The 14,037-nt window shown below is 46.3% G+C and overlaps 1 protein-coding gene across 3 annotated transcripts in view; it reads right to left on the bottom strand.

The window, feature by feature from the left end:
• Nucleotides 1–14,037, bottom strand: part of EXT2 (exostosin glycosyltransferase 2) — a 119,939-nt gene that overhangs the window by 94,246 nt on the left and 11,656 nt on the right. For all 3 annotated transcript variants that reach the window (XM_019948020.3, XM_033860490.2, XM_073808797.1), the window contains exons 4-6: nt 11,912–12,107; nt 9,956–10,095; nt 6,907–7,000 (exon numbers count right to left, since the gene is read on the bottom strand). In XM_019948020.3, coding sequence (XP_019803579.1) covers nt 6,907–7,000; nt 9,956–10,095; nt 11,912–12,107 — 430 coding nt within the window. The remainder of the gene's footprint in view (nt 1–6,906; nt 7,001–9,955; nt 10,096–11,911; nt 12,108–14,037) is intronic.

Raw genomic sequence — 14,037 nt, 5'->3', positions numbered from 1 at the left:
GAAGTTGAAAAAAAAGGTAAGTTAAACACATAAAAATGCTCTTCCTTAAGAGTTTCGATTAAATGAGTCCTTGTTTTATCCTACTTTAAACATACATTGACCGGTCTCCTTCACAACATGGATTTATACATTCAGGAAAACTCCAACAGAGTATACAGTGCTACTGAAACAAAATTATGAAACTCAAAATATCCCGTAATCACACTCTTCCCCAAGGCTCTCCCACTGGCCAAAGAGCCTGCCTTTGTATCAGACCATGGTTGTCTGTTTCACAGGGAGAACTCCAGAGATCAGGTCAGTGTGTTTGTTGAAGGGTAAGTGATCCAGTAGCTTTTTTTAGGGCAAGTACAAAAGTAGGGATGGGGAAATAGAGCTTGGAGTGGCATGTTGGGACTGGGGAGCGGGGGGGTGGGGTGGGGTGGGGGGAGAGGAAGGGAAGCAGGGAACACTTGGCGTTTTTTAAAAGCCCTGAGAGTTCAGTTTATATATATTAGAAAATTTTCAGTTTCACAGTGGGGGGGATAAGAGTGACAGACATTATAATACTGATCCTGGAAATGAGAAGTGAAATCTTTTCCACATTCTTCATAACATATTTCCAGGGATGTGTCCAGTCCCAAGTGTCTCAAGCAACCACGTTTTGGGAAGACTATCCCATAAGCAGTTAGCCTGAATTACTGGGAAGGGCATCCTGATTTTCAGCCTCGATCCAGGCCACAAAGCTCTATAATTTGAATAAAGTTGTGGGCAGCAAAAGAGTATGTTCCCTGTCTGTCCCTTACATATTGTGTGGTCTCGGGAGGATCACTTTACATCTCTTCTCTTCAGTTTCCTCACATTAAAAAATTCGGATTACTCCTCTCGCTGCCTATCTCACTACTCTGTTTACCGAGTTTGCTTTGTAAACTGTGTGTGTGTTGCGGGGGCGGGGGGGGGGCGAGCGGGGGGGGGGAGGGAGGGAGAAATGGACACAGACTGCTAGGTAGCATCAATGGACACAACAGTCAAGCCACCAGCATAGGGAACCCTCAGAGAACACATCCCTCTGGACTGCTGAGGCTTCCAGATATCCGAGGGTTTACACCTTTAAGTGAACCACAAAACCTTTTTAAAAAATAAAAACAAATATTTTAGATAGAAAACTTTATAAAATATTTTACATGAAAGCCAATATTTTTAAAAAATATATATATGCTAAACAAAATTTAAACCCTCACTTAAAGACTGCAGGGCATCACCAAGAAGAGCCATTTCTGTATCTCCTCAGTTTGAAGATGCCCATCAGTAACATCTTCAAGGGGATGAAACAGAAACTATATTCAATGGTCAAAGTGATGGGAAGACTCATTTGGATGCCAGAAATCCAAAAGATGAAAAACAAACAAACACACGCATACTTCTTTGAACCGAGGAATTCCGCCATCTTACAATGACACGCCCATATGGTGAAGCGCACACAGCGGTCTGCATACATCCAAAGTGCTGAGAGTTCTACTTCTAAAATAGCTTTTCCGTCTTCTCTATTCATGCCTGACTGGCAGATGACCCATCTCACAGACCCTCAGGTGTAGTCTTTCTCTCTTTCAAATTTGTCACTTTTAGACTACTATGGCTATGGAAAGCGGATAATTTAATGTGCTGAAATTGCTGCCTCCCGTCGGGGCTCTCCCCTGAATAAAATGCATGAGCTCTGGTGGACACACACGCGCTTACTGTTCTGTGGTCTCTTCTGCTCTCTCCTCCGGCACAGCTACACCTAACTACAGTCCTGCTAGGTGAGGGTACCACAGTTTCTTCGATGGAAGTGTTCTTTTTCCTAATCAGCCCATTATACCTTCAAGTACTCCTCCATGGCACAAATATTTGGTAGGCTTAGTAGGAAAATATGAAGGCAGACTGAGATGGGTCAGTGTAATAGACTGAAAAGAAACGGATATTTTAACTTAGCCAAGCATTAAAGGAGAGATAGAGCAAAGAAGATGCTGAATGTTTCTGCCACCTCAAAGGCTCCTAGTCAATTGAGTACAAAGAAGAGTTCAAAGGCAAGGCAGGCTCCTGACTTCCACCTCCTAGTGTGGCTGAGGTTAGAGGTCACTGCTGGTGGAGCCACTGACCAATAAAAGAATGTTTGGAAACTCCGCTCAACAGATAAACTGGGGATCCGTTTACGCCTTCCCCCCTATCCACACAAACAGTTCTAACTATACAGTCCAGTGTCTATTCAGCCCTCCAATATCCCAGATTGCTTTCTTTTCCATTGTGATTCAAAGGGAGACTGGGGATGTGAATGTTCCATACGACTATAGAAAAATACTTCTTCCTGGTTTCCAATGTGAGAAAGATGGTTGACGGGACTCCCCATCTTTAAAGCTTACATCAAATGCTACCTCCCCAATAAAGCTGTCCCTAACAGCTTTAACCCGTACTTCCTCCCATGTCAGACCCCTGACATCCTTTGGAAAACGTGCACCGTCTTCTCAGCTTTCTTCAGGCTTATTCCCACACATCCCCAAGATGGCTGTTAGGCCTCAGTGGGTGGGGATCACAGGTTGCTTATCATCTCCCATCATCTCCCCTTGGGGGAAAAACATAATTAGGGCTGCACTGAATTAATTAACTAGTTAATTTAGCTCATAGGACAATTAAAGGCTGACTGGTAAGTTGGCTTTATACTGCTGTAACTATTAACCTCTCATTGAAGGAACTGGTTTTTAACTTAACCACAAAAAACCCCATAAGCCACCCCAGCTCTTTCAATGCCATATATGCCAGTACTGCTGGCTGTTCGCCTTTAGGGGTAGATAACACAGATGCAGGTTGTACTTCAAAAATCTTAGCTTGACCCCAGCTCTTACTTCAGGGTCTAGCCCTGCATTTAACCTTATGGCCGCTTCACTAGCGCATCTAAGGTCAGGTGGAAAACTTAATTAGGTTTCCTTGTCGGGCAGAATATCCTTCTCTCTTGGTACATCCGAACTCCTGAGTCATGTTAAGGATTTTCACCATGTATTCATCGATCAGATTATAGCCCCTGAACTCTAAGCTGCAAAAAGTTACTGCAATACCTTCGTCACCAAGATCCCACCCCACATCTCTGGGGTCAATTCAGAAACTCTGGCTCTATTCCATCACAGGAGAGCAGAATCCTGTGCTAAGTGCAGGAAGGAGCGGGTCTCGAGAGAGCGGCTCTGAGGACAATGTCAACGTAGCTCACAGCACTTAGGACTTCTTGGAAACAAATACTCAAAAGGAAAATCAGTCACTTAAAAGTGGATGGAGCCCTCTGCTGGCTACAACTGTCCACGCAGGCCCTTGAGCCGGTTCTGAGTTGCTGAGCAAGAAAATCAGACCCTCTGTTCCTCGGTCTCAGCTCATTCTAACATGATCAACCAGGGGTTCCAAGGTATCAGCTACCGATGCAACCAGGTTTTCCCCTAAAAGTTTACGCCTGTCTTACAAAAAGACTCAAATTTGACCTCCCTAAAGAGAATTCACTAAGGTGTAAAAACTTTCCAGAACCAAGTGTGTGCTATTTTTTCAGTTACTCCTGCCAAGGTCAGATTAAATCAATGGAGGGTATACAGAAGGCAAAATGACAAGCATATTCGGGAAAGGACAAAAGAGAGAGATGATTAACTATCAATAGAAAAGTGGTTCCCAATCACAGAAATTCTGCTCCATGGGGGGCATTTGGTAACGTCTAGAGACATTGCCAGTTGTCACAACTTGGGAGACAGGTGTACTGCTGGCATCTGGCAGCTGAACTTACTCATCCTTTATAACTATCTGGGAATTGCTTCAACCAGATAATCTCACCTTTAGTTGAGATCAGTCCAGTCTAGAAATGTGAGGTTGGGAGAAGAAAAGAGGTCGTTTTGGAGATGTAGAATATTCAGAGAAAGGGGAGCAGGACTAAACGGGGCATGGCAGCAGAGTGCCAGAAGGTCTGAAAACAGCACAGAGAAAAGGGGCATCAGCAAGCAGAGGGAGGTTTAGAAACGGGAGGCAGGAAAGTACCAAGACTGCCTTTATCCTCCAAGTTGACATAATGTGGGTTATTCACCACCAGAGACAGTGACAGGCCCTCATGACAGGAGGTGGTCATGGGAAAGAGATGACCACTTAATTATTAATGTTGTCAAGGACAAGAGTTTCACAGCGTTTTTTAACAGCTGAATGAAACATGACAGATGTTCTAGCCAATGCCTTGATTTCATAAATGAGGAAAGGAAAGTCCACGGAGCTTTGGTAACTTGTCATGGTTGTATAATTAACAGGGACAGACCCAGAGCTCAAACTCGAGTCTTTTGACTCCAAGTGTGTCTCTTTGAACCAAAATAACCTAAAAGTACACTGTTTTAAGTAACCTTTAGTCATTCCATCTCAACGGTTCTATGATTCCAAGCCTGTCACCGAAAAGGCCGGCCAGGCTCGTCTCAGACCTATGGTTCCCAAACCAAGCTCCCGGAAAACAAGGGCATTCTGTGAGCTGACAGTGGGAGCTCTGCTTGGGAACTAAGTGATTCTCTTTCCAACACGAAGGTGGCTGGGGGGAGAAGGTAACTGGACAGAACTTGCTCATTTTTACCTACCCAGTGTTTTCTTAGCCTTTTAGACTAAATCTAGAAAAAGATATCTGATTTAGCAGATGATTTTCTATTTAATTATGTTAACAAATCAAGATGCCATAAAAAGAAACACAAAGAGCATAAATACCAGCGCCCTTCAAGGAGCATTTTCTTCTACATGAGTTGTAAGAATCACAGGTTTAGATCAAGAACATAGAGATCTCTAGACTGACTTTCTAATTCACTAAAACTCAGATGAGGTCAGGAGTTAAGTAACACACGGGGAAGCCCAGAAACTTAAAACGAACATGGGTGTGCTATGAAAAAACTTCAGGGAGGCTAAGCTCAACCTGTGATTTGTTTTCAAATCAGAACACCAAAATGTTTTACAGATGAGGCTACTGAGGTCCAGAGAAGGCAGATCCTTGGCCAAGGGCACAGAGTTAGTAACTGGGCAAGCTGGCATTCAACACAGGCAGGCTGGGGTAAGAACCTACAGACTTCATTACTGTGTGATGTGTCATCTCTTTGGTTTAAGAAGCTCAGTACCAAAATAAAGAGGGGGACTGACCACATTCACTAACTCCCTCCTAAAACCCTGAAATGACAATTAAGGGGAATTTTTAAAAATTAAGGCATAATCACTGAAAGATAAAGAGAACGGGGGAGGAGATAACAGCAACAAAATGTGGAAGCGGAAAAGCAGAAGGAAAGGTGGTAGCTGACGCTATAGGCCCAAGAGAGCGCATCCTAGATCAGCTGAGAAAAATCTGGGTTCCGCTGCAGAGACTCAGGGGAAAAGGCAGTGCTCAGGGCAGGAGGACAGATGGAAAATGTATTTAAGAAGCAGTCAGAAGCCCAGAATTCCTCCCCATTCCCCACACAGCTGGGTGACTGCCCTGCCCTAGCCCAGACAGAGGCTTGAGGCTCGTTCCTGGGACAGGTTAGATACAGGGGTGCACGGGGCAGTTACATCCTCAACGCTGACAGCCCTCCAAACCTCTTCTCCAGCTCAGCACCTACATAGATAATTTTGATAGAAATAAAAACTTGTTAAAATCCATTAAAAAAAAAAAAGAACTAGAGAGAACCATAATCTGAAAGGATACATACACCCCAGTATTCACTGCGGCTCTGTTTACAATAGTCAAGGCATGGAAGTAACCTAAATGTCCATCAACAGATGAACGGATAAAGAAGATGTGGCCCATATATACAATGGAATATTACTCAGCCATAAAAAAAGAATGAAGTAATGCCATTTGCAGCAACATGGATGGACCCAGAGATTATCATACTAAGTGAAGTAAGTCAGACAGAGAAAGACAAATATCATATGATATCACTTATATGTAGAATCTAAAAAAAATGGTACAAATGAACTTATTTACAAAACAGAAACAGAGGGACTTCGCTGGCGGTCCAGTGGTTAAGACCCTGCGCTTCCAATGCAGGGGGCGTTCGGTCCCTGGTTAGGGAACTAAGATCCCACATGCTGCGCTGCGTGCCGCACAGCACGGCCAAAAAAATAAATAAATAGAGTGGCTATATGTATGTGTATAACTGATTCACTGTACAGTAGAAACTAACACAACACTGTAAATCAACTATGCGCCAATAAAAATTTTTTAAAAAAAAAGAAAGGAAAAAAAGAAATAGAGACAACATGCACAGTACCAATACTGGGATAGTCTTTTTTCAGTTTTTAACTTGTTTCACATTTAAGCCCAACTAAACTTCTTTTGGGAGAGAGAAACGGCAGAAGGACTAAACAGGACACGTGGTGGATGCGTTAGACAGTGGAGAGCAGCCCAGAGGAAGGGGCATCAGAAGGTAGACGAGAGACCTGGGAGGGGAAGAGGGAGGGTGTACATGTTCTGGGGAGAGGAGGGCACCTCCTAATCACGAGGGCCGCTGAAGGGGGGATCCAGGCCAGCTGACACCAAGACACTCTCGGGGTCAAGCCTCCTCAGAAGCATCACCCTGAAACGTGCTGGCTTCCACAGCCACCTCAGTCACCAGAACCCTCACCTGCCGTGTAAACCACCTTCCAGAGAGGGGCAGCTCTGCGTCCTGAGCACACCGCTGAGGTGTGACCCTAGCATCACAGCACGCTTACCTCAGGAGCATTTCTGAATCTCTGATAGTTATTATTCCAAACCTTACCTGATGCAACTCCCTAACGCTGCTTTCCTCTTTTAAGTTTGGCTGGTCAATGTAGTGGAGGAAATAAATCCCACTCCCGCACTCAGCAGCCATCGCTCTGTACCCAAGCAGCCAGGGCCACCCTTCCACGTCACCCATGCCCCCTCGCCCACAGGGCTGCCTGGCCCCTTACCTGTCTCTGCATTTCTTCAATCTGTCTTTGGGGGATGCTCTGCAGAATACTGTACACATCCGACATCTTTTCTTCTGGCACAGCCACAGATGCTCTAGAGACAAGAGCAAAACAACTGATGGACGCGCAGCCCTGTACACAAAGCACTGCTACGTACATTTCTCGTTTAATTCTCACAAGCAGAAGCAACAACACCCCAAACTACCCTCAGCCCCACAGTCCTTGCAGGGAGTAGTCCCTCTTCCTTGCCCCTTTCTCAGGGCTGACCAGCTCCCTCTCTCAGCTCCCCAGCACCACTCCATTCCTCTCCCATCCTCTGTCCACTCCCCACTGTGCTTCAGCCACACAGGTACCCTCTCAGTCTCCTGAACACACCACACCCTGCCTAACCACAAGGGCTCTGCGCGTCCAATTCTGCCTACGTGCTACTCTTCTTCACTCCTCACTGCCCGCTCCGAATTAACAATGACTCTTCTCCTTTAGCTACATTCCCCAATCCATTCATTTCCTCAGCATGTATTTATGGAGCCCCTACTATGTGCTAGGTCCTGGCAATACCACAGTGAACAAATCAGACATGGAAGGAGGGCGAGCATTCCAGGAGGAACAATAAACAAAAGGCCCTGAGGAAGCAGGGTGTCGGGAACGTCGGGAACGTTCCAGCAACAGCAAGGAGGCCAGTGTGGCAGGAGCACAGTAAAGGAGGTGGAGAATACCAGGCAATGAAGAGAAACAGGGGAGGGAGGGTCACAGCAAAGCCTCTGGGGCCTCCCTGGCCATTTAAGGACTTACGCTTTCACTGAGATAGAAAACCACAGAAGGGGTCAGGAAGGCACGGCACGATCTGGTTAGGTTCCAACAGGATCATTCTGCCCGAAGAGTTAGAACAAACTACAGAAAGCAGGAGCGGAAGCAGGGAGAACAGCTGGGGCCCCTTGCAGGGTCCAGGCAAGGGATGCTGAGAGAGAGGAAGTGATGAAAGTGACGAGGGAGCAGAGCCAGCAGGACGTGCCACCAGATTAGAGATGCTGGGTAAGGGAGAGAGGGCTCGATGACGACTTACCCTTCATAGATTCAGCAGAGTTGGTCATTACATTCGTCTAGGTTAATTTATTAAAACCTGAGACCCCCTCCGCCCACTAGCCTAGTCCATTAGGATGGAACCATGTCTGGTCCCAATCACCAGCATACCCGAGCACCTGGCATATTGCCTAGCACAATTGCGCTTAATAAATACTTGTTAAATAAGTAAATGATTTCTACCATACAGATGGGAAAACTGAGGCTCAAAAAGGTTAAATGATTGGCAAGATCACCAAGCTAGCCAGGAATAGAGCTGGTTATCTGAACCCCAGCCTTCTGTCTTCAAATCCAGAGCCCTTCCACCACTTATCCCTAATTACAACTACCCAAGCACATCTAGATCCTCGTAGGAATGAATATCTTCTCAGACTCAGCTCAGGGTCACTGCCTCTGAGAAGCCCTACCCGACCCCACAGCCAGCAAGGGTATGTGTCTCTTCCTCCCCCTCCAAGCATCCCATCCAGCCAGGGCTGCATCTCAGCTCTGCATCTGGTAATCACTGGCTTACTTGTCTATCTCCCACCACTGGACTAAGAGCTTCTCAGAGGCAAGACCTGACCTTGATCATCTTTGTATCCCCATACGCAACACAGTACCTGGCAAAGAGAGGGTGCTCAATACATATTTCCACAGATGAATAAGTGACTGGAAGTGGCTCATCACTTCTCCAGGACACAGAGAATCACACACCCTCCTCCTCCAGGCTGAACTGGGCTCCCTCCCTGTTCTGGGTTTCCATAGCACCCCCTGCATGCATCTGTTACAGCGTTTAGCATACAATACTATAATTGTGGGTTTGTCTTCCCCACTGGATTCTCACCTCCTTAAGAGCAGAGCCTGTATTATTCACGGTAGGCTTTCCAGTAAATGTGAGATAAACGAATGTACACATGAATGAATGCTACTTAAATTGTTCAAATACCTGTGGTGACCAGGCTTGAACAGGGTATCAAAAAAGGTGGGAGGGGCTTCCCTGGTGGCGCAGTGGTTGAGAGTCCGCCTGCCGATGCAGGGGACACAGGTTCGTGCCCTGGTCCGGGAAGATCCCACGTGCCGCGGAGCGGCTGGGCCCGTGAGCCGTGGCCGCTGAGCCTGCGCGTCCGGAGCCTGTGCTCCGCAACGGGAGAGGCCACAACAGTGAGAGGCCCGCGTACCGCAAAAAAAAAAAAAAAAAAAGGTGGGAGAGGAGAAAGCAATTAAGCATTTGAGGCAAAGACAAGCCTGAGAGGTATGTACAAAAGGAACTCGTTTTCAAAAACCTTTAACCTCCAGTGTCCTGGGGAAATGAAACAACAAGAGACGAGCAGACTACTCCATGAAGCACAGCACTGACAGTCATGTCCAGGCAGGACGCACGCGTGTCCATCCATCCACTGGGAGTGTTTCTAAGCTTTCACCCGTGTGCAGGCGCTCTGCCTCCAGCCAGCACTTCATGCAAATTCAACAGACTCTAGAGCAGTGGTTCTCAACGGTGGCTACAAATCAGAATTGCCCATGGAGCTTCAAAAGTCCTGAGGACAAGGCCCAGGTATGTGTTTAAAAGTTCTTCAGGTGAGTACACTCTACAGTCACAGCTGAGAACCACTGCTCTAGGTCAAGGGTAAACAGCCAGATGGTAAATATTTTAGGTTTTGCAAGCCACGTAATCTCTGTCATTTTAAACTACAGTACTCAACTCTGCCACTGTCACTCAAAAACAGCCGAAGATCATGTGTAAATGAATGGGTATGCTGTGATTCAATAAAACTTTATTTACAAACACTGGCAGCCTGCCATATTTGGCCCAAAGGCCTGTTGGCCAACCTTGGCTCCAGGCCAACGGACTAACTTTCCTTATGGAAAATATAGCAAAAACAGTCTGAAGTAGTTCTCCAACCTAGCGATGCGTTACAATTGCTGGGGGGACTTTTAAAATCTAATCCATGCAGGACTCTTGGTATAAAGTTTATCAGAAGGTAACACCCACCTCTTCCAGTCAAGAACTTCAGAGAAAGGCAAAATGTAGGAGTCTGCAATGATAACTGGGATACAGCCGGCCCGCAACACGTCACTCAACACCGCCTGGCCCAGCCGAGCTCCTCGAAGGACCACACAAAAAGTAGCCTCCTGCAGGAATACAGGCAGAGGGAGGGATTACATACCAATTTCACTGATCCACTTACTCTGATCCCGGCAGACCATGAAGTTCTCTCAAGGGCTGAAGCCAAGCAACACCAAAAATGTTGAAAGGTAATAGGTCACACCAGTAAGACTGAAAAGCTTAAGTGGCTGCAATGTTCTGGTTTTCCACTCTCCAGTATCAGCGCAATGCCTCCACTGCTGGCATTCTGAAAATGTTCACAACACACGTCTACGTCTTCCTCTGGACACTCAACAACGTGACTTTGCAAGGGCTGGATTCTTTCAGTCCTAGTGTGCTGTGTACACACACTGTGGCACAGTGGCTGCACAGCGCTCAGAACACTTACCTCCGCCTACCTTGTTATAGAATTATTTGATCTGGGCCTATCAGTCTCCCTAGAGGACCCCCTAAATAGAAAGTATCAAATCTCCTTTTATCTTTCTACTCCCTATGGCATCTAGAAGTGTGCTTTGCATATAGAAGACATTCACTTCATGAATGCAATGCCTTAGAAAACATAGGAAGACAGATATGTTCTATTTAGAAACAATCCATCGAACAAAAAGCAAAATCTCAAAAAATTTCTTCCTCGTTCACTGCCTCAAACTTGTACTCGATGTGGGACACGTTTGGGAAAGTGAGACATGTACACGAGAAGAAACAGCTGCAATAAGTCAACCAAAATAAGAAAAGACCCCATCTCTAATACTCAGTTTCTCCCAGTTTTTGCCTCTTCAGGAGGAAAAAAAGTTAAAAAACAAAACACTGTTTAATCTTTAAAGCTAGAGGAAAGGAAAGTTCAGAAAAAATATGAAGAAACTCAACATGCCAAATTCCTCCGGGGATAAACCAGAAAACAGCAAGAGTGGAAAAAGGGCATCAGTCATGGTGGAGGCGCAGGTGGACAGCTCGGCTGGCCCCAAAGAGTCGGTGTCCAGATGTGCACACACGTGCTGATAACCATTTTTCCTGTCTAGACAAAGGTTACTATAAATACTCGTGCTCACATCACCACTGTTATCAGTCAGACATTCCAGAGGAGATGCAGCACTTTTTGAAAGAAAGTATTTTAACAATCTCAGCATGGGCCAGTACTCTTTGGAGATTAAAAAAAAAAAAAAAAAAAAAAAATCACACCAGCTCCTTGATATTTCTCCTTGAACTAACCTGTCTGTATTTTAAATATTTAAGTGAACAAAACTCAATTTCTCCTCTCCTAGCCTCCAGGCCCTTGCAATGTGAAATATCCTGCTTATAAAACACCCCCAAAAGGACTACTCTGCTTCTGGGTATGGAAGCCCTGCCACTTCCACAGTACCAGTAGGACAGGCTACGGGCGGCAAAAACACCACGAGACAAAAACGGTAACAAAAAATAAAAAACCCCCACTCAGGAAAAGCTGGTCATGGCCTTGCGGGTTGGCACAGTCAGAGGATACAAGCTGCACCTTCGAGAAGGAAGTTTCTCTGGGCTGGATTATGAATACAGTGATAAAAGCAAAATACATATGCCTGCTTTGTCTATGTGGCTTTTCTGTAAATCCATGGGATTTGTGCTTTTGCAGTGAGATGAATATCTGAAAGGAGTAGGAACGCTCATAGGCCAAGCAGCTTTGCACAAACAGTACACAGATGCCAAAGCTCCTGGAGGTCCATGGCTGCAGTGAAGAGCAGTCTGTCTTCCTCTCCCCCTGGGGAGTGCTGCTAGCTGAGCGTGGGGAACACCTGTCTGCTGGGGTCAGTTTCACCTTGCGGATGTGACCTGTGCCGAGCCCTGAGAGAGGAGCCGGGTGGCACTCACCTGCAGCACCTGTGGGTAATCGAAGACCTGGTGCTTGTGGCAACGCTTTCGGGCAGCGGGGATGCCCTCGGAGAGGTTGGTGCACTTGTCCAGGACTAACGCCGCTTCTCCGTGTCTGGCCTGGAGGGCGGCCAGCTCCTCTCTGTACTCGGGATGCAGAGCCATCTGGGACGACAGGAGGAAGTACCGCCGTGGCCTACGAAGGACAAAACGAGGGACTGGGACCTTGCAGCCGCTGTGCGAGTCAAGGTGAGACCAACTTTGATATTAAACTTAATGGCAACAAGCATTTTCTCACCCTTCTTTATTCACATCCTTGACTTTTTGGGAAATTATACTCTGCAGCATTGCTGAATATCTAAAATATTATACAATCTAAGAAAGCAATCTATGTGTCATTCACATGCTGAAGCGTCATGCCGTCATTGAAGATTTCATTTGGGAAAAGTTCTTAATGTTTTCAGGAAATGCTTATAATATGCCGAGCTAAGGGAACAGGCTTTACGTGTGTGTGTATGTATATGTGTAAAGACAGAAACGGACTGACTGGTTGATTATTTGGAAGAACATCAAATGTTACCATTAGTTCTATATGAGCTCTCTGCTCTGAAAAGGAACTGAGAGCGGGCTGCATCCTTCAAACAGGAAAACAAGGGGTCTTAATGGACAGCAGTGGCTGTGAAAGCAGAATAGGTGAAAGACTGCTTCCAGCTGTTGGGTGGCACTCTATGCCACTCAACATCCCCATCCTCAAGGCCACAGGGACTCGGGAAGACCAGACTGGGCACTGAGAACAAGTGGAAAAAACCATCTTCACCAAGGGATAGAACCAGTCTTAACATCCGGATAGCAGGAAAATGGAGTGAAAGGAGGACTTCCAAGAAGCTAGCGCCATTTTAATCTCCACGAGAGACAAAACGTGAGCACAAAGTGAGTAAGCCAGGAGTTGGGGGAAGACTCTGGGGAGACCAGATGGTAAGTCATTCCCTCCCGCAGGCAGACAGGTTACAGAGCATAAACATGACATGGGCTGAGGGACCAGCAGGGATCACTGTAGAAGAAAGGAAGAATATAAAGCAGGTTCCAGAGGAAATGAAACCCCCATCAGACCTAGAAGCAGGACTCACTCAAATCTACCTCAAACTGGTACAGACCGGGGAAAATACTGAACGTACACCTCTCTAGGTACTGCCACCAGGGAAGATAACAGGAAGCGATGCATGAGGAACAACCCAAAGGCCACAGTCTGAACCCCACTCCCCACCCCACCGCTTTCCTTCTTGCTTTGGGAGAAAGAAAGGGTAATTGTTTTGTTTTTCCACGGTTTCTCAGGCTTATCTGGAGGGTCCAGCTGGAGAACACTGTATGCATCCACCCATGGCCACAGAATAATCATTCTCTAACGGAGGAGGTGGCACCTCCCCAAGCATTACGCTTCATGCCCACAAGACCCAGAGCAGTGATTGAGAAGGTGAACACTCTCCCTGCCAGCAATTCAGCTCAACAGAGCAGCAGTCACCAGAGCTGTGCATGGCTCTCAAATCCTCAGAGCCATTTCTTCTGGTCATTTCTTTCTATAGCTGAACTAAAAGCAAAGGGTATTGCCCACACCACAGGGAGGAAAGAAAGGGACAAGCAGATTCCCTAGAACTTCACTGCCCAACAGCAGTTAGCCACGTGAGACCATTTAAATCTATTAAAATTTAAAATCCAGTTCCGCAGTCACATTAGCCACATTTCAACTGCTCAACAGCCATATGTGGCCAGTGGGCACCTGACAGCACGAATACAGATCATCTCCTCGCTGAAAGTTCTATTTGAGAAAGCTGCCCTGGACGGTAGTGCAAACCCAGAGCCCGGGGTAGAGGCAAGCAGAGGTAAGAGAGACGTGGAACAGCAGCCCGTCAGGGAGACAGTGTGGATCAGCTGTAGCGACTGGTTTCTCTCATCCTGGGCAACTTCCCCCTAAATCACGTTTTATTGAACAATACACTGTATATTTACAGCCAAAAGTATTCCTTCTAGCCACTGAAACAGACTCTTGAATTCTACTCCCAGCCCTGAGCCTCAATTATTTTTCTTTTGTAAAAGCAATTTTAATTTTCAGAGGGATGACTTATGATGGG

This window comes from Tursiops truncatus, chromosome 8 (genome assembly GCF_011762595.2).
Source record: "Tursiops truncatus isolate mTurTru1 chromosome 8, mTurTru1.mat.Y, whole genome shotgun sequence".
NCBI classification, from domain to species: Eukaryota; Metazoa; Chordata; class Mammalia; order Artiodactyla; family Delphinidae; genus Tursiops; species Tursiops truncatus.
The sequence above is the reverse complement of the archived record's forward strand: the minus strand, read 5'-3'. Positions and strand labels throughout refer to the sequence as shown.